This window comes from Sus scrofa, chromosome X (assembly GCF_000003025.6).
Source record: "Sus scrofa isolate TJ Tabasco breed Duroc chromosome X, Sscrofa11.1, whole genome shotgun sequence".
Lineage (NCBI taxonomy): Eukaryota > Metazoa > Chordata > Mammalia > Artiodactyla > Suidae > Sus > Sus scrofa.
The window spans coordinates 14,756,233-14,774,991 of NC_010461.5; the positions used below are offsets into that span (position 1 = coordinate 14,756,233).

At 37.9% G+C, this 18,759-nt stretch overlaps 1 protein-coding gene across 4 annotated transcripts in view; it reads right to left on the reverse strand.

The window, feature by feature from the left end:
• The window catches only part of SCML2 (sex comb on midleg like 2 (Drosophila)), a 107,660-nt gene that overhangs the window by 40,876 nt on the left and 48,025 nt on the right, over positions 1–18,759 (reverse strand). For all 4 annotated transcript variants that reach the window (XM_013985953.2, XM_003134958.5, XM_005673471.2 and 1 more), the window contains exon 7: positions 11,599–11,842. In XM_013985953.2, coding sequence (XP_013841407.1) covers positions 11,599–11,842 — 244 coding nt within the window. The remainder of the gene's footprint in view (positions 1–11,598; positions 11,843–18,759) is intronic.

Consider the following 18,759-nt stretch of genomic DNA (forward strand, 5'->3'; position numbering starts at 1 on the left):
CTGATTACTGAAGTAGTAGCACTGGAGGGGAATTGTTAGGAAAAATTTTACAGTAAGTTAAACTTTATTACAATTCTTGCAAAGAAAACTAGTAAAGCTTACATAAGGTTTTTAATGTAAAGTCAAATAAAGTAACATTCATGGACGCCTCACTATATTTCTTTATGAAACTATGCAAGTGAATTATCTTTAGTCAATAATTATTTTAAAAGGTTTTGAGTGCTATATCCTAAAAAAAAAATTGGAAAAGCAACTAAAGGTTGAAAAACAAACATTTTCAACGTGTTTAAGAAACATACAAAATGAACAAAACCAATATAATTTTTTTAAAATCTATGAAATTCACTTTAATATTACTTGTGCCTTTTGAAATTATTTAACTCTAAGGACTTAAATTAATATTCAAGTCAATAAATTTAATATTTCTGTACATTTTCTAAAAATACCATAAAATAACATTAGAAAGCAAATGACTAAGAAAAAGTTTTTCCATTCATGACAAAGGGCTGATATGTGCAATGAATGAAGCACTCAAATCAACACGGCAAGGAACACTCTAACAAAAAAATGTAATTAGCAGAAAAATGATACAGGAACATTAATGGGCAAATACTTGGAAAGAAAAAGATTCAACCTCTAGTAATCTAAAATGGCGGCCTCCAGGGGAGCTCCCTAGTAATTTAAAAAATGAATATTAAAAAAATTTTTTTAATTAGCAAAAATAAGAAGGTAATGCTCAAAGTTGACTAGAGAAGGAAAAAAACATTTTCACACTCCTCTGAGGGGAGCAGAATGAGTATACCTTTCTGAATGACAATTTGTGAGCCTCAGAAACATAACCTCAACTTGACAAACTTATTTTATGTAAATAATTAGAGAAATATGCAAAGATATATTCTTTTGTTTGTCTGTTTGTCTTTTTAGGGCCACGCCAGCAGCATATGGAAGTTCCCAAGCTAGGAGTCGAATCTAAGCTACAGCTGCCAGCCTACACCACAGCCACAGCCAGGCCAGTTCCAAGCTATGTATGTCTTTGACCTACACCACAGTTCACGGCAATACCAGATCCTCAACCCACTGAGCAAGGCCAGGGATCAAACCTCCATCTTCATGGATACTAGTCAGGTTCGTTATTCCTGAGCCACAAAAGGAACTCCAAAAGATGTATTCTTTACATCATCTAGTTTAATAACATAAATATGGAAACATTCTAAATGTCAAACAAAATAAAAGTTTGTTTAAATAAACTGTGGTATAGTCATATGATGGAGTACAAAACAGAAATAAAATTGAATTTGTAGGAATATATTTCACATGGGAATGCAGTCACAAGATATGAAAAAAGTACGTAAACTTAATTAATTTAAAGACACAAATGTAACATACCAATACATTCTTGTTTTTTTAAAGGCCACAAATAAAAGCCAAAGTCCCTATTACCACTTCCTTTATCACCCTGCACTTTTCAGAAATTATCATTATTATAGATTTGATACACTATATAGCTTTTCAGATCTTTTCTATGTATTTACATACATATATCTACAATTACATATAAAAATATACACTTGTTTTATTTTAACTCTATGGCATTATATTATTATGTATTGAGGGGATTTTTTTTTTTCGATTAACACATCTTGGAGAGTTTTCTTTCTTAGTAAATAGGAATATTCTCATTCTTCTAAATTGGTCTATGACTTAAGATTTTTCTACTGATTTGGCCGTGTGCATGTTCTAAAAGTATATACATATAAAACAAAAAGAAAAAAGGCACTATGAAAACAAATAGAGATAAAACTGTCATGTTATCTATGCATGCTTTTCTCAACTTTTTGTTTTCAACATTTATTACTTTTCCAATTAGAAAAACATAATATTAAAAAATAAAAAATAATTTAAAAATATTTGGCTTTCAAGAATATATGACATTATATGTAAGAAATGATATTTTTATAGCTAGCTGCCATTTAATGAATGATATATTGGCTGTAGCAAATATTTTCTTTACTCAAAAGGAGTATTTCGGAGTTCCCGTCGTGGCGCAGTGGTTAACGAATCTGACTAGGAACCATGAGGTTACAGGTTTGATCCCTGGCCTTGCTCAGTGGGTTAACGATCCAGCGTTGCTGTGAGCTGTGGTGTAGGTTGCAGACATGGCTCGTATCAAGAGTTGCTATGGCTCTGGCGTAGGCCAGTGGCTACAGCTCCGATTCGACCCCTAGCCTGGGAACCTCCATATGCCGCAGGAGCGGCCCAAGAAATGGCAAAAAGACAAAAAAAAAAAAAAAAAAAAAAAAAAAAAAGAGTATTTCACTCTGTGTTAGGAAGTATAGTACTAACCTTATTAATCTATCTGTAAATAACAAGTGTTTGAAACAAATCAAAATGAATCATGTATGCAATGTCTTCGAAAGTATCAACTAAAAAAAAAAAAAAAAAAATCACACTTTCCCCAGAATCCTAAAGTTCTTCTGGGGACTTCTGTGAATCTTTACAAATGAGAATGTGGTACCAGTGGGCACATCTTTGTTTCTACTCTACTGCTTCCAAATTCTACCTTAGCATGGGTTGGATTACATATATTCAAAACATACTCATAAGTGATACTACAAAGATACAGCAATCAAAACAACATGATATTGTCACAAATTCAGACATACAGATCAATGGAACAGAATAAAGAGCTCAGAATTAAACCTACACATCTATGGTCAATTAATCTGCGACAAAGGAGGCAAGAATATAGAGTGGAGAAAAGATAGTCTCTTCAACAAGCAGTACTGGTGGTTACCACAGGGGAAACCATGGAGGCGGGGAGGAATTGGGAGGATGGGAGTAATATTTACACACTACTGTATAGGGTATATGATTAACAGGAACCTACTCTATAGCTCAGGGAAATCTACTCAATAGCTTGTAATGACCTACATGGGAAAAAAGAATGGAAATATATACATAGCCAATTCACTGTGTTGTACATCTGAAACTAATAAAACTTTGTAAGTCAACTATACTTCAGTAAAATTTTTTAACAAGCAGTGTCAGGAAAGCTGGACAGCTACATGTAAATCAATGAATTCAGAATATTCCCTCACACAATATGCAAAAATAACCTCAAAATGGTATAAAGACCTAAATATAAGATGCCATAAACTCCTAGAAGAGAACACAGGCTAAACATTCTTAGACATAAATTATAGCAGCATTTTCTTATATCAGTCTTCCAAGGAAAAATAAATAAAAGCAAAAATAAACAAATGGGACCCAACCAAACTTATAAGCTTTTGTAAAGCAAAGAAAACCATAAACAAAACAAAAGGAAACTCACAGAATGGGAGAAAATATTTGCAAATGATGTGATCAATAAGGGGTTAATAACCAAAGCATAAAAAGAACTCATATAGCTCAACATCAAAAAAATAAATAATCCAATCTAAAAAATGGGCAAAACACCTAAATAGACATTTCTCTAAAGAAGACATACAGATGGCCAAGAGGCACATGAAAAGATGCTCAATACTGGAGTTCCTATGGTGGCTCAGCAGTACTGAATCCTAGTATCCAATGAGGATGCAGGTTCGACCTCTGGCCCTGCTCAGTGCGTTAAGGATCTGGTGCTGCCGTAAGCTGTGTGTAGGTTGCAGACATGGCTCAGCTCGGACCTGGTGTTGCTATGGCTATGGCATAGACCAGCAGCTGCAGCTCTGATTCGATCCCTAGCCTGGGAACAGCCATATACCATGGGTGTGATCATAAAAAAAAAAAAAAAAAAAAGACTAAAATATAATAAAAAGATGCACAATATTGCTCATTATTAGAGAAATGACAATTAAAACCACTATGAGGTATCACTTTACACTGGTTAGACTAGCCATCATCAAAAAGTCTACAAATAACAAATGCTAGAGAGGGTATGGAGAATAGGGAACCCTCCTGTACTGTTGGTGGGAATGTACATTGACACGGCCACTATGGAAAATAGTATGGAGGTTACTTAAAATACTAAAAATTAGGAGTTCCTATTGTGGCTCAGTGGGTTAAGAACCCGACTAGTATCCACAAGGACTCGGGTTCGATCCCTGGCCTTGTTCAGTGGGTTGAGGATCTGGCGTTGCTGTGGTTGTGGCATAGACCTGTAGCTGCAGCTCTGATTCGACCCCTAGCCTGGGAACTTCCATATATCATAGGTACAGCCTTAAAAAGACCAAAAAAAAACTAAAAATAGAGCTACCATATGATCCTGCAATCCCACTCTTGGGCAGATACCTGGAAAAAGTGAAAATTCTAATTCAAAAAGATGCATGCATCTCCATGTTCCTAAGCAGCACTACTTCGAAGAGTCAAGACATGGAAACAATCTAAGTGGCCATCAATAGACAATGTGTTTAAGAAGATGTAGTGTGGGAGTTGCTGTTGTGATGTAGCAGAAACAAATCCGACTAGTATCCATGAGGATGCAGGTTCAATCCCTGGCCTCGCTCAGTGGGTTAAGGATCTGGCATTGCCATGAGCTATGGTGTACGTAGGAGACACGGCTCAGATCCTGCATTGCTGTGGCTGTGGTGTAAGCTGTCAGCTGTAGCTCTGATTCAACACCTAGCCTAGGAACTTCCATGTTGCTCAGGTGCAGCCCATCCCCCCAAAACACACACACACACACACACACACACACACACAGAGGGATATTAGTCATTAAAAAGAATGTAACACTGCCATTTTTAACAACATGGATAGACACAGAGAACAACATACTAAGTGTAATAAGTCAGATAAAGACAAATATTATATATCACTTATATATGGAATCTAAAAAATAATACAAATCAATCTGTATACAAAGTAGAAACAGACTCAGACATAGAGAACAACCTTACGGCTACGAAAGAAGGGGAGAGATACATTGGGAGTATGGGATTAACAGATATAAACTACTCTATACATGAAACAGCTAAGAAAGAAGGATTTACTGTATAGCACAGGGAACTATATTCAGTATCTTGTAGTAACCTATAAAGGGAAATACATATATATAAAATATATGTGTATATACAATATATTATATATCATATATACATATATATTATATAATATATTGTATATACATATATATGTGTGTATAATATATATGTATATATATTATATATATATAATATACATGTATATATTATATATATAATATACATGTATATATATTATATATATAATATACATGTATATATATTATATATATATATGCTGAATCACTTTGCTGTACACCTGAAACAAACACAATATTGTAAATCAACTATACTTAAAAATTTTCTTTTTAGGGCTCATCTGCATATGGAGGTTCCCAGGCTATGGGTCAAATTGGAGCTGAAGCTGCTAGCCTACGCTGCAGCTTGTGGCAACCCCCAATTCTTAACCCACTAAGCAAGGCCAAGGATCAAACCTACATCCTCATGGATACTAGGCAAGTTTTAATCCCACTGAGCCACAACAGGAACTCTTTACGACTACTTTTTTAAATTTTGGTTTTGTACTTTTTAAAAATTGAAATACAGTTGGGAGTTCCCTTACGACTCAGCAGGTTAAGAATCCTACGAAGTGTCCATGAGGATGTAGGTTCGATAAAATATCAAAGGATCTGGCATTGCCATGAGCTGCAACATAGGTTGCAGATATGGCTCAGATCTGCCGTTGCTGTGGCTGTGATGTAGGCCAGCAGCTGGAGCTCTGATTCAGTCCCTCGCCTGGGAACTTCCATATGCCACAGGTGCAGCCCTAAAAAAAAAGTAGTCATTAAAAAATGCTTTACAACATCAAATTATTTGCGCCATTTGAAATCCTGAATAATGATACAACCGTTAAATTATATCAAATATTTAAAAAATTTTCACAATGAAAGTAAACAACCCATCATTTGCATATATGTGGTTTTGCCAATATTCGACACCCACACCTAGAAGTACCAGAATGAAAATGCAAAACAGCAAAGTTGATATGAAAATATTAAAGTAGCTAGAGAAAAAAAATGACAAGTTACAATCAGAGAAAAAAATAGTGTGATGGCTAAATTCCCAATAGCAATGAAAATCAAAAAGGCAAAAGAATGGTATCTTCAATGTGCTGAAAGAAAATAGCTGTCAACCTAGAATTCTACACCCAGAGAATGTCTTTCAAGGAAGGAGTTAAAATAATGACATATTAAGATAAGCATAAACTGAGAAAACATGCTACTGAGATCCTCACTAACAGAACTTCTGAAGGATCTACCTCAGGTAGAAGAAAATTAATCCCAGATGAAATTAATCTCAGATTATACCTTGAGATACTAAGAAGTAATAAAGAGCAAAGAACATGTTGAATATGTTAGTGAATCTCAACAAATATTGACTACTTAATAATATTTTATAGGATTACAAAAATATAAAGTTGCAATATATAATAGTAATAACATGAATTTGAAGAGAATAAATGAGTATTCTAAGTTCCTTTATTGTTTTAGTGCAGAATAAAGATATTGATTAATTTCAGACTTCCTTTAAGAAAGCATTTTAAAATTCCTAGGTTATTAAAAAAACAGAGTTCCCCAGTGGCCTAGCGGTTAAGGATCTGATGTTGTCACAGCAGCTGTCACAGCAAATCCTTGGCCTAGGAACTTCCACACACATAAAAGTGGCCAAAAAAATCTTTTAAAATAACAAAGTACAGAATATATAGTGCAAAACTTCCAAACAAGAAGAGGGATTACAATAAATGGATTAAAAGCTGAAGTTAAAAGAAAGACTGGCCAACTGGCCAAAAAATCAAATTCAACTATTTGCAAGAAATGTCTCTTTTTAGATCAGGATAGATAAAGGTTGAACATTAGAAAGAGGGATGGGGAGGAGAGAGAGAGAACAAGAACACCAACCCAACAAAAGCTGTTATAACTACATTAATACAAAATAAAGAAGACTTTAAGGTTAAAAAAAAAAAAAAAAAACCATAAAGAGCATTACTACAGAAGATTCAATTGACTGGGAAGTTAGTTACAAGAGTTCAAAATTTGTACACACCTAATAATGTAGCCACAAAACAGATTATCTCATAAAGTAAACACTGGAAGAACTACAAGGAAAAACAGAGCCATAATCATAATGGAACCCACAGGGGAAAAACAAATTTCTAGTCAGAAACCATGGAAGCCAGAAGGAAGTTGCACAACATTTTCTAAGTGCTGAATGAAAACGAATGCCAACCTGGAATTCTATATCCAGCAATCACCCTTCAAGAATGAAGGGAAAACAAAGACATTTTTGAATGAAGGAAAACGAAATTTGTTGCCAGCCGACGTACCCTCAAAGAATGACTAAAAGGATTCTCTAAACAGAAAAAACATGAAAAAAAGGAGGAGCATTTGAAAATCAGGAAAGAAAGAACAACTGAAAGGACAAAAAACTGTGGGTAAATACAACAGACTTTCCTTCTCTTCTTGAGCTTTCTAAATTACATTTTATGGTTGAAGCAAAAATTATCACACTGTCGGAGTTCCCCGTCCTGGCGCAGCCGAAACGAATCCAACTAGGAACCATGAAGGGAATAAATGATTGTGGGTTCGATCCCTGGCCTCGCTCAGTGGGTTAAGGATCCAGCGTTGCCATAAGCTGTGGCGCGGGTCACAGATGCAGCTAGGATCCAGCATTACTGCAGGCAGGCAGCTGCAATTGCAATTAGACCCCTAGCCTGGGAACCTCCATATGCCATGGGTGCAGCCCTAGAAAAAATCAAAAAGACAAAAAAATAAAAAAATAAAAATTATCACACTGTCTAATGTCACTCTCAATGAATGTAGACAAAAATCTTTAAGACAATTATATTATAAATGGTGGCAGGTAAAGGGACATAAATCGAGGTAAAGGTTGTAAACCTCACTTTAACTGGTGTGAACTGCCCAATGTTAAAGGACAGAAAAGGCAGATGTCAGAACACATTGGCGAAGCATTATTTTTAAAATACACTTTTCATCTCCTATTTACTCAACTCTCTAAATCTGCTTTTTCAAAGTCCAGCAACCATGCTTTTACTTAAAAGACCATTAATGAGCTCTTCCTCTTAACTTTTATGCTGCATTTGATTGTGCTGAATACTTACTGCTTAAAATCTTTCCTCTCCTGTTGTTGAGAGACTCAACCTAGTGACTCTCCTACATTTATACATACTTTTTTCTCAGTGTCATAAATTGAATTTATCATCTACCCATCTCTTATTCTGTGTTCCTCAAAGTTTGTGCCTCAAACCATGTACAACAGAAACACTGGAGCCCCACTCTGGACCTACTGATTTAGAACCCCTAAATATGAGTATCAGGGCATCAGCTTTTTTTTTTCCTTCTTTTTACCACTGCACCTGTGGCATATGGAAGTTCCTGGACTAAGGAACTTCCCATAGGGAACTCGGAGCTACGGCTGAGGCCTACGCCATAGCTACGGCAAACACTGGTTCCAAGCTACAACTGTGACCTACGCTGCAACTTGCAACAACACCGGGTCCTTATTCCACTGAACAAGGCCAAGGATCAAACCCGCATCCTCATGGACACAATGTCAATTTTTAACCTTCTGAGCCACAACAGGAACTCTAGCATCAGCCTTTTAATAAGCTCTCCCAGATGATTCAAGTGTTAAAATTATTGTTTTAAATGCTGACCTACAAAGGTTCTGTTGTTGGTCCTCTTCTACGCCTGCCTGTTATACAAGCACAATTAAGACCATGACCAAAATCTCCATCACTTACTGGTATCAACAAGATTTGTAAGCTGCCCACCCCTCTCCCTGCCAGCACCAATAATACTTAACTACTTACTTGAATGAACATGATGATTCTCAAATCTGCTTTATCAACCAAGACTTAACTTTTTTAGGCTTCATACTTGCGTGTGTCTCAATCAAACAGACTGTGCACCTGGATGTTCTAAATTACTCTGAATCAGTTAGGATTAAATTCAGCTAATAGAAAAGCCTAAAATAGTGTCTTATGTAACATAAAAGTTTATTTCTTGGCGTTCACATCGTGGCTCAGTGGTTAACAAATCCGACTAGGAACCATGAAGTTGCAGGTTCGATCCCTGGCCTTGCTCAGTGGGTTAAGGATCCGGCGTTGCCGTGAGCTGTGGTGTAGGTCACAGACACGGCTCAGATCTGGTGTTGCTGTGGCTGCGGTGAAGGCCAGCGGCTACAGCTCCAATCCGACCCCTAGCCTGGGAACCTCCATGCCGTGCAGCCCTGGAAAAAGACAAAAAGAAAAGAAACCCTTTATTTCTCTCAAATAACAATCTGGAATAGGCTAGTACAAAAATTCTGCTCTGCAAAGTTCTCAGGGACTCTGACTCCTTTCTGCTTTCTACTCCACAATACCTAGAAAGTGGTTTCAATTTTTTAGTTCAAGATGGAGCTCCACCCAAAACAAACACATTCCTGGCATCAGGACAGAAGCACAAAGAGAGAAGGGTACACTCACCTCTCCGTAATACACTTTCTGGAAACAGAACACACTACCTGTATTCTTATTCCATTAACTCTCATGGCTATATCTAACTGCTAGAAAGGGTGGAAATTCAGTGTTTATGTTAGGCAGGCAAACTGTGCTATAAGAAAAAAAAGAGAGAGAGAGAGATTATAGAGTTCCCATTGTGGCCCAGTGGCAACGGACCCAACTAGTATCCATGAGGATGCGGGTTTGATCTGTGGCCTTGCTCAGTGGGTCAGTGGATTAAGGATATGGCACTGCCGTGGGCTGTGGTGTAGGTCACAGATGTAGCTCAAATCCCACGTTGCTATGGCTGTGGCGTAGGCCAGCAGCTGAAGCTCTGATTCAACCCCTAACCTGGGAACTTCCATATGCTGCAGGTGCAGTAGTAAAAAATAAAAATAATAAATAAGTTTTAAAGAATAATTTTTTAAAAAGAGAGAAACCAGATATTAGAGGACAACAGCATTCTTGGCCACTCATTCCAAAGTCACCATGTCCCAAACTGAACTCATCAATTTTCAGATTATATTGTGCAATTTTACTCTTTGGGTAAAATTCTTCCTGGCAAACTCCTCTTTTAATACTCATATCATGTGTCTTTTTGTGAAGCTTTCCTTTACCCAGCCACCTTTACTTCCAGCCTAAACAGACTGGATGTCTTTGAGCCACCTTCACATCTAGCATACATCTCTATTTTTACACTGCTAACCTCATATCATTTTTTTTTTTACAAAGTCTATCCCCTAACTCATCCTTCTGCCACTAGAAGGTAAACTTTCTGAGGGCAGAGACTATCTTAGTATCATATGCACATAAATCTGTATCATACTAAATTTTACAGAAGTCAACCAGTAATGTTTCCTAAAATTATAGTAGCAGGGAACTGGTAAAAGAGGTACTTAATAAAAAGAACATCATGGTATGTGATATTATAGTATAATGGGATGTGTTAAAGTTCTAAATTACAGAAAATTCTAACAGCAGGCTATATGCTCATACCTAGCCTGCCCTCCTCACATATTACCTACTTATTTTTCTACATGCATCATTCTTTTTTTCTGATATAAATAAATAAAATTAGTGGGATAAATTTTAAGCATGTTTACATTTGATTCCACTAGTAAGTTTACATTTATTTAACTTGGCCAATGATTGGATTCTGGGTTTAGACTCCACTTAAATTTGAGCAGTTATTCCAGCACAGAAGATCCGCTTAGGCATGTCTATGTCCTTGGAAGAGTCAACCAAGAAGCTTCAATATTTTGATGAATTTTCTCTGAAAGGAAATATCTAGACTAGATGATACAGTATTCAACTTAGGAAGCATAGCTACAAGTGACAAACATACGACTAAAATAACATACTAATCTATAATGGCTTCCACATCAAAAATTTTCACTGACAAGCAGTTTTTTGTTTTGTTTTTTTTTTTTTTTTTGTCTTTTTGCCTTTTCTAGGGCCACTCCTGTGGCATATGGAAGTTCTCAGGCTAGGTGTCTAATCCGAGCTGTTGCCGCTGGCCTACGCCACAGCCACAGCCACGCCGGATCCTTAACCCACTGAGCGAGGCCAGGGACCGAACCCGCAACCTCATGGTTCCTAGCTGGATTCATTAACGACTGAGCCACGACGGGAACTCCAACAAGCAGATTTTACTTAACACTATCAAACTATTGATTTAACTTGAAAAAAACCACCAAAATAATGTAAAACATCTACATAACAGTTGGAATGCCCAACCTTTAAAAAACTATTGATATAAACAATGGAATATCATGTATAATTTTAAACAGAATATCAACTATAAAGGTACTAAGCACTCTAAAATGCTTACAGCAGCAAGGCATCAATGGTCTAAGTGTGACCTGAAGCTTTACCCACATTCTCCAATGTGGACTGTTAATTCAGGCTATGATGCTAGGCTGCCCCTCAAAAATCTAATTACAGTCTTCTTTTACCTCCAGCTCTCTAGCCTGGACTGTGCCCTCAGTGTTCTGTCTGCTGCCCCTTAACTGGGCATGAAGTCCTAACCTCAATGCCAACAGCGGTTAGATTTAACTTCAATAAAATAGAAGAACATATACTAGTTAGATAATATCTTACCATGTGTTCCTGGTGGTTGTAATACATCTCCTGTCAGGTGACACCATCCAACTGGGAAAATATCTCGACAATCATACTTGCACCAATAATCAAAAGCTCCACTCCAGCCATCGAATGTGATATAAACTTCATCTCCTTTAACACCTCCAATAGTTGCAGGGCAGATCAGATAAGGGTTCTTTCTGTCTATAGCCTCAAGTTTCATTCCCACTTTAAAATTATTTAGGGGTGGCTTTGGTGGCTCCTACCAAAACATTAAAAAAAAAGTTCTCATCGTTAAGATGTATTAAGAAGCATTTGGCTCAACTGTACAATGTTTAACAAACAGAAATTAAGTTTCATATTTATCAATTAAATACAGGAAAAAACAGTTCTCACATATCCCTCCAAAATCCTGCTCTACAATAGCTTGCTTACTCTGGAAAAGAGCCAAGAACCTAAATGAAAACATAACCAGCCTTTCATTCAAGAAATATGTATAAGTAATATACTATGTACCAGAAATTCAGCATTTATTGGTGAATAAGAATATCAAGACCCCTGTTCTGGTGGAACTTATATTTTAGCAGTGGTGGCAGCAGTGGCTAGGGGGCCAGATAGGATGGAAGGGAGGAAACAATAACAAGAAATTTTAAAAGAGGGAATCAAACCTAAAAATATGTAAATTATAGGGTGATTTGAAAGGTTATAAGTCCAAGAGAAGGAAAAGCAGAAGATAATATTTTAAAAGAAACTCAAAGTATAAAATGCAGACATAAGAACATCAAACTCTTATAGTCTGGGGTCATTTATGATAACCAATCCAGAAACAAATACTTAAGAAGTATTCCTTAGTTCAAATAAGTTAAAGCATGCAAATGCTAACAGGATTCTTAGAAAGTTCAAGTGCTATGTTGTTAAAAGCAACATCTTTTTTTTCAATTTGCTTTTTATCTTAGTAAATGGCACCATCAGCAGCCCAGTCAACCAAGCCAGAAATCTGGAAATGGTCCTAGACCAGTGATTCTCAGTGGGATTGAACATTAGAAACGCCTGGGGCCATACTGGTCTGCAGTGGAGCCCAAGCATCAACACGTTTTAATTGCCCAGGTGATTCTTAATGTGCATCCAAGGCTGAGAACCACTATCCTAATCACATCCTTTCTCCTTAAGACTCACATTAAACCAAAGACCACAACCTACCAATTTTACCACCTAGACCTTTAGAATAGTAACATTAAAAGTAAACCCTCCAGTTATTTAGTAAATGCCAGGTACAGTTTAAATATATTCCATATATTCATTTAATTCTCACAACAACCCTATGAGGTCAGTGCAATTATTATTCCCCCTCCCCCCTTTTTTAAGGGTCACGCCCACAGCATATGGAAATTCCTAACTACAGCTGTCTAGACCCCTACCTAGCCTGGGAACCGCCATATGCCACGAGTGTGGCCATAAAAAGCAAAATAATAATAACAATAAATAAATAAGAACCACCCTGAAAGTCAGCGGGGCAAGTTAGCTTGGTCAACATATTTGATAAAGAGCTGGTAAGAAGGAAGCAGAGTTACATACTGCCACTTCAAGAAGGGGCTAAATGTCAACTGTCAGTTATTACATATAGGGAAATAAAAGAGTGACAGATTTTACAAAGGATAACCATGACAAGTGATAAATTTGTGCTGGACATGCACAGAATGCAGAAAACATTCAAGGCACACATAAGGATCCTAGGACCTTACACTGTCTTTTAACAGAGGAAGACTTTCTGGAGCAAAGTAAGTTCAAATGGCAACATACATTTTCTGCTACAAAACAGAATTAAGACAGACATGATCTGAGAGACAGAACTAATTTTAAGATTCAAATGTATAACCTAAAAAGAAATCCCAATATGACAGTATGTTATCAACCCTGCTATTGGCTGGCAAGTAACAAAAACCAGAATAACATTACAGACAAAATTCAATATATTCTCTAATGATTTTCATACTGTTTACTAATTCTTCTTAATTTCGTGAATACCGAATCAAATTTTCTTTCATCAGTATAGCCATAAAAATAAATATTAAGAGAGCTCTAGAAGAAAACAAGTTTCTATTAAAAAAAAAAAAAATCCAAGGAACCAGTCTTTTTTCATAACAGTGAATGAAAGGGTTTTTTCTCAAAACAATCTCCTTCTAGATTTAGGTAACTGGCAAAATGGTTCCCTCTGCTGTCCACAAAAGGTAATGATACCAAACTGCTTTAAAATGTTTTTTAAAATGATTTCTATTTTTTCCCACTATAGTTGGTTTATAGTGTTCTGTCAGTTTTCTACTGTATAGCAAAGTGACCCAGTCACACATACATATATATTCTTTTTCTCACATTATCCTCCATCATGCTCCATCACAAGTGACTAGATATAGTTTCCAGTGCTATACAGCAGGATCTCATTGCTCATCCATTCCAAATGCAATACTTTACATCTATCAACCCCAGATTCCCAGTTCATCCCACTCCCTCCCACCACCCCTCCCCCTTGGCAACCACAAATTTGTTTTACATTACATTATAAAAGAATGTAATTTGTCATCATCAGTTATTGAATGGCTTCCTAAACACAAAGATAAAATATGCAAAAGCAACAGCTAAAATAAACAAAGGATCATACTTTTTTCTTTTAAGAAAAAAAATAATTCCAGGGGAGTTCGGAGTTCCTGTCGTGGCTCAGTGGTTAACTAATCCGACTAGGAACCATGAGGTTGTGGGTCAATCCCTGGCCTCGCTCAGTGGGTTAAGGATCTGGCGTTGCCGTGAGCTGTGGTGTAGGTCGCAGACGCGGCTTGGATCCAGTGTTGCTGTGGCTCTGGCATAGGCTGGCAGCTACAGCTCCGATTAGACCCCTAGCCTGGGAACCTCTATATGCTGTGGGTGCAACCCTAAAAAGACAAAAAAAAAAATGATTCTGGAGTTCCCTTGGTGTGGCAGTGGGTTAAGGATGTGGCATTGTCACTACTGTGACTCAGGTCGCAGCTGTGGCACAGGTTCAATCTTTGTCCACAGGCCGTGTGTATGGCCAAAAAAATTACTAAGAAGAAAACAAGAAAAAAATGATTCTGTCCTACAAGGTGGCTTGCCAAGAATGGCCTTTTAACCTCCCTCCTTGCTTACCTACAATATGGTTCTCCTTACAGGCTATTTCTCCTCACACTCCACTGGCTGACGCCAGTCAGCATTATCTACATTACCCTTCTGCATGGAATATTCTTACCCTTGTAGTCTCAAGGTTCATTCTCCCCCTTTCTTCTTACCTCACATGGCACCTTCTCAGCAAGATCTTCTTGACCAACCTATCTAAAATGTCACCGTCCCTTCTTCTTAGCAGGGAGAACTATCAAACATAGTATATATCTATTTAGTATGGTTTATTATACATTTCCTTAACTAGAAGGTAAGCTTCATAAAGGCAGGAGTTTTTCTTTCTTCCTTTCTTTGGCCACAACTGTGGTTTGTGGAAGTTCTTGGGTCAGGGATCAAACTCGCACCACAGCAGCGACCCAGGTTGCTGTAGTGACAACGCTGGATCCTGAATTCACTGTGCCACAAGGGAACTTCAAGGCAGGAGTTTGTTTTTTTATTTTTCTTTTTTGGCCACCCTATGGCATATGGAGCTCTTGGACCAGGGATCAGATCTGAGCCACAGTTGCACTGGATACCTAACTCACTGTGCTGGGCTGTGAATTGTACCTCTGTCCCAGCATTGTAGAGACACCTCCAATCCAGTTGTGCCACAGTGGGAACTCATAAGGCTGGGGTTTTTAAACTGCTTTGTTTACAGCTATATTCCTACAGTCTACCTCTGATCACAAACTCCTATCCTTAATTTCTCTTCCTTACTTTTAATCAACTACTTCTTTAACCGCATCAAAAATTCTAGTCCTTTAATCTTCATTTATTCACTGGCAAATATTTACTGAGCACCTACTACATCCGGACACTACTGAAGGTAGCAAAAGAGACCAAAATTCCACCCTTACAGTGTTCACACTCTAGTAAAAGAGAAAAATAAGGACCATAATAAGTAAAATATATTCTATGTTATAAATGATAAACATTATGCAAAGAGAGAGAGAGAAAGGGCAATCTAGAGAGCAATGTAGGGGAGGGGTTGTGCAATTGTAAATAGGGTAATCAGGACAAGCTTCATAGAGAAGGTGACATGTGAGCCGAAGCCTGAAGAGGTGATTATTAACTATGCAGTTATGGAGACGAAGAGTGTTCTAGGCAATAACAATAGCCAGAGCCAAGGCCCTAAAGCAGGAGATGTATCTGAAATGTTCGAAGAACAAGGAAGCTGAATGTGGCTTAAACCTAGTATACCAGTGGGAGGGCAGTGGGAAACAAGGAAGCTGAATGTGGCTTAAACCTAGTATACCAGTGGGAGGGCAGTGGGAAACAAGGTCAGAGATAATGAGGGGTCATGTAAAATAAAGTTGTGGAGGCCATGGTAAGGACTCTGGCTTTTACTAATATTAAAACAGGGAGCTCCTGGATGGTTTTGATCAGATGAGTGATGTAATCTCACTGTTTTAAAAGGAATACTCTGGCTGCTATGTTGACTACAGACTATAAGGTTATACATAAACAGATCAATGAGGAGGTTACTGGAGTAGTCCAAACAAGTGATAAAGGCAGTTTATACCAGTCCAACAGCAAGTGAGATGGCAAGAAGGGGTTGGAGTTCAAATATCTCTTGGGAGCTCCCATTGTGGCCCAGCAGGTTAAGGACATGACATTGTCTCTGTGAGGATGCGGGTTTGATCTCTGGCCTTGCTCAGTGGGTTAAGGATCCAGTGTTGCCACAAGCTATGGCTCAGATCTGGTGTTGCTGTGGCTGTGGCATAGGCCTCAGCTACAGCTCTGATTTGACCTCTACCCCAGTAACTTCCATATGCTACAGGTGCAGTCATAAAAGAAAAAAAATCTTTAATTAAAAAAAAAAAACAAATATATCCTGAAGGAAGAGCAAATAAAGTTTCCTTATAGACCAGATGTAGTATGCAAAAGAAATAATCACGAAGATTTCTGGCCCAGGCAACTGGAAGGATAATTGCCACTCCCTGATATGAGAAAGGCTGCAGGTGAAGCAGTTTGATATGTCTACTAAACATCCAAGTAGGGATACTGAGTAGGTAGGCTGCATATACCAGTCTGAGTTGGGAGCAAAGGTCTGGATTAGAAGTACAAATCTGAATGTCACTCTGCATATAATCTGTATTTAAAGGCAGGAATTAGATGAGATCACCAAGGAATTAAGACAGATCAGAGTTTCTCAACTTTGGCACTATCATCATTTGAGACCAGAACGTCCTGTTATGAGGGCTGTTCTCTGCACTGTAGGATGTTTAGTAGCATCCCCAGTCTCCACTCACTTGATATAATTAGTACCCCAACACACAGTTGTGACAACCAAAAACGTCCTCTGAGAACCACTGTATAAAGAAGAGGACCAAAGACTAACATTGTTTTATACCCTTTTATGTCCAGGTTACAGAGCATCACGTCACCATTCAGAACCCCAAACTAACTTATCCCCTTATTCTTGGTTCTGTTGTCTCCAAACCTTAGCTCAGTAGCACCACCGACTTTACATATTTATGCTCAGTTGATGGCACTAGTGGAAAAAAAAAGTCCCACATGCTTATTACATGTACTGCTACATATTCAGTCTTCATCCTCAGGGGAACCCTCCAAAAGACTGTCATATGTCTCTAGGTGGTTCCCTACCCCATCCCATACAGCAGCTATTCCAAACCTTTATCATTTGCCTTAATGACTAAATACTATTGGAGTTCCCGTCGTGGCGCAGTGGTTAACGAATCCGACTAGGAACCATGAGGTTGTGGGTTTGGTCCCTGGCCTTGCTCAGTGGGTTAAGGATCCTGCATTGCCATGAGCTGTGGTGTAGGTTGCAGAAGCGGCTCGGATCCCGCGTTGCTGTGGCTCTGGCGTAGGCTGGTGGCTACAGCTCCGATAAGACCCCTAGCCTGGGAACTTCCATATGCCGCGGGAGCGGTCCAAGAAATGGCAAAAAAAAAAAAGAAGACTAAATACTATTTCCTCATTATACGTTTATTTTGTTAACTAACTTTCTCCCCAACCACAGAGCAAGCTCTCTGCCTTGGTGTTGGTATATAGTAGCCTTTCAATCTATGTATGAATCCTACCCTCCAGCTTTTGTTAGAGTCCTATTTCAGAGTAAATTGAGGCTATCTGGAACGAACTCCATCAATATTCTGCCCCCCACAATTACAAATTTAACTATGAGGACACTTTTCATCTGGTCTTCAGTTCTTGCTAATATATCTGATGAACTTCCTATCTACCAAATAGTCAAAAACCAGCTTTCCTTTTAACTGATCTCTACTGAGTTACCTGATATGGGTACTTATACATCATAAAGGTAAGTAGGTTTTTTTCAAGGTTCTAAACTTGACACTCCTCCTTCTATATGCACTCTTTGGATTATCTCATTCATGTTCAAGGCTTCCATCACTACCATTTATGCTAAAAGCTCCCAAATTTGCATACACATGCCAAATCTTATTTCTAAGTTCTAAATACTTTATGCCCTACATCTGGTGGGGTTCTACTCAAACTTTTCAGAGGCACCTCAACATGTCCAAAACTAAACCCATCTTCCCTCCCTCTCTCTCTCTCTCTATATATATATATATATTTCATCATCCTTTCTTTTTTTAAATTTAATTTAATTTTTTTTTTGTTTTTTGTCTTTTTTTTTTTTTAGGGCTGCACCCACAGCATATGGAGGTTCCCAGGCTAGGGGTCAAATTGGAGCTACCGCCGCCAGCCTACACCACAGCCACAGTTACACCAGATCCGAGCCATGTTTGCGACCTATACCACAGCTCTCAGTAATGCCAGATCCTTAACCCACTGAGCAAGGCCAAGGATCGAACCCGAAACCTCATGGTTCCTAGTCAGATTCGTTTCCTCTGTGCCATGACGGGAACTCCCCCTCATCCTTTCTTCATTCATTAAACAAACAAGAATGTGACAGGACCTATGACAGGCACTGAGAATACATAGATATTTTAACTTCTCAAATGGAACTCAACGCAGGAAGGAAGAAATAGTGAAAATAATAATATAATCCAATACCTACAAATGTAC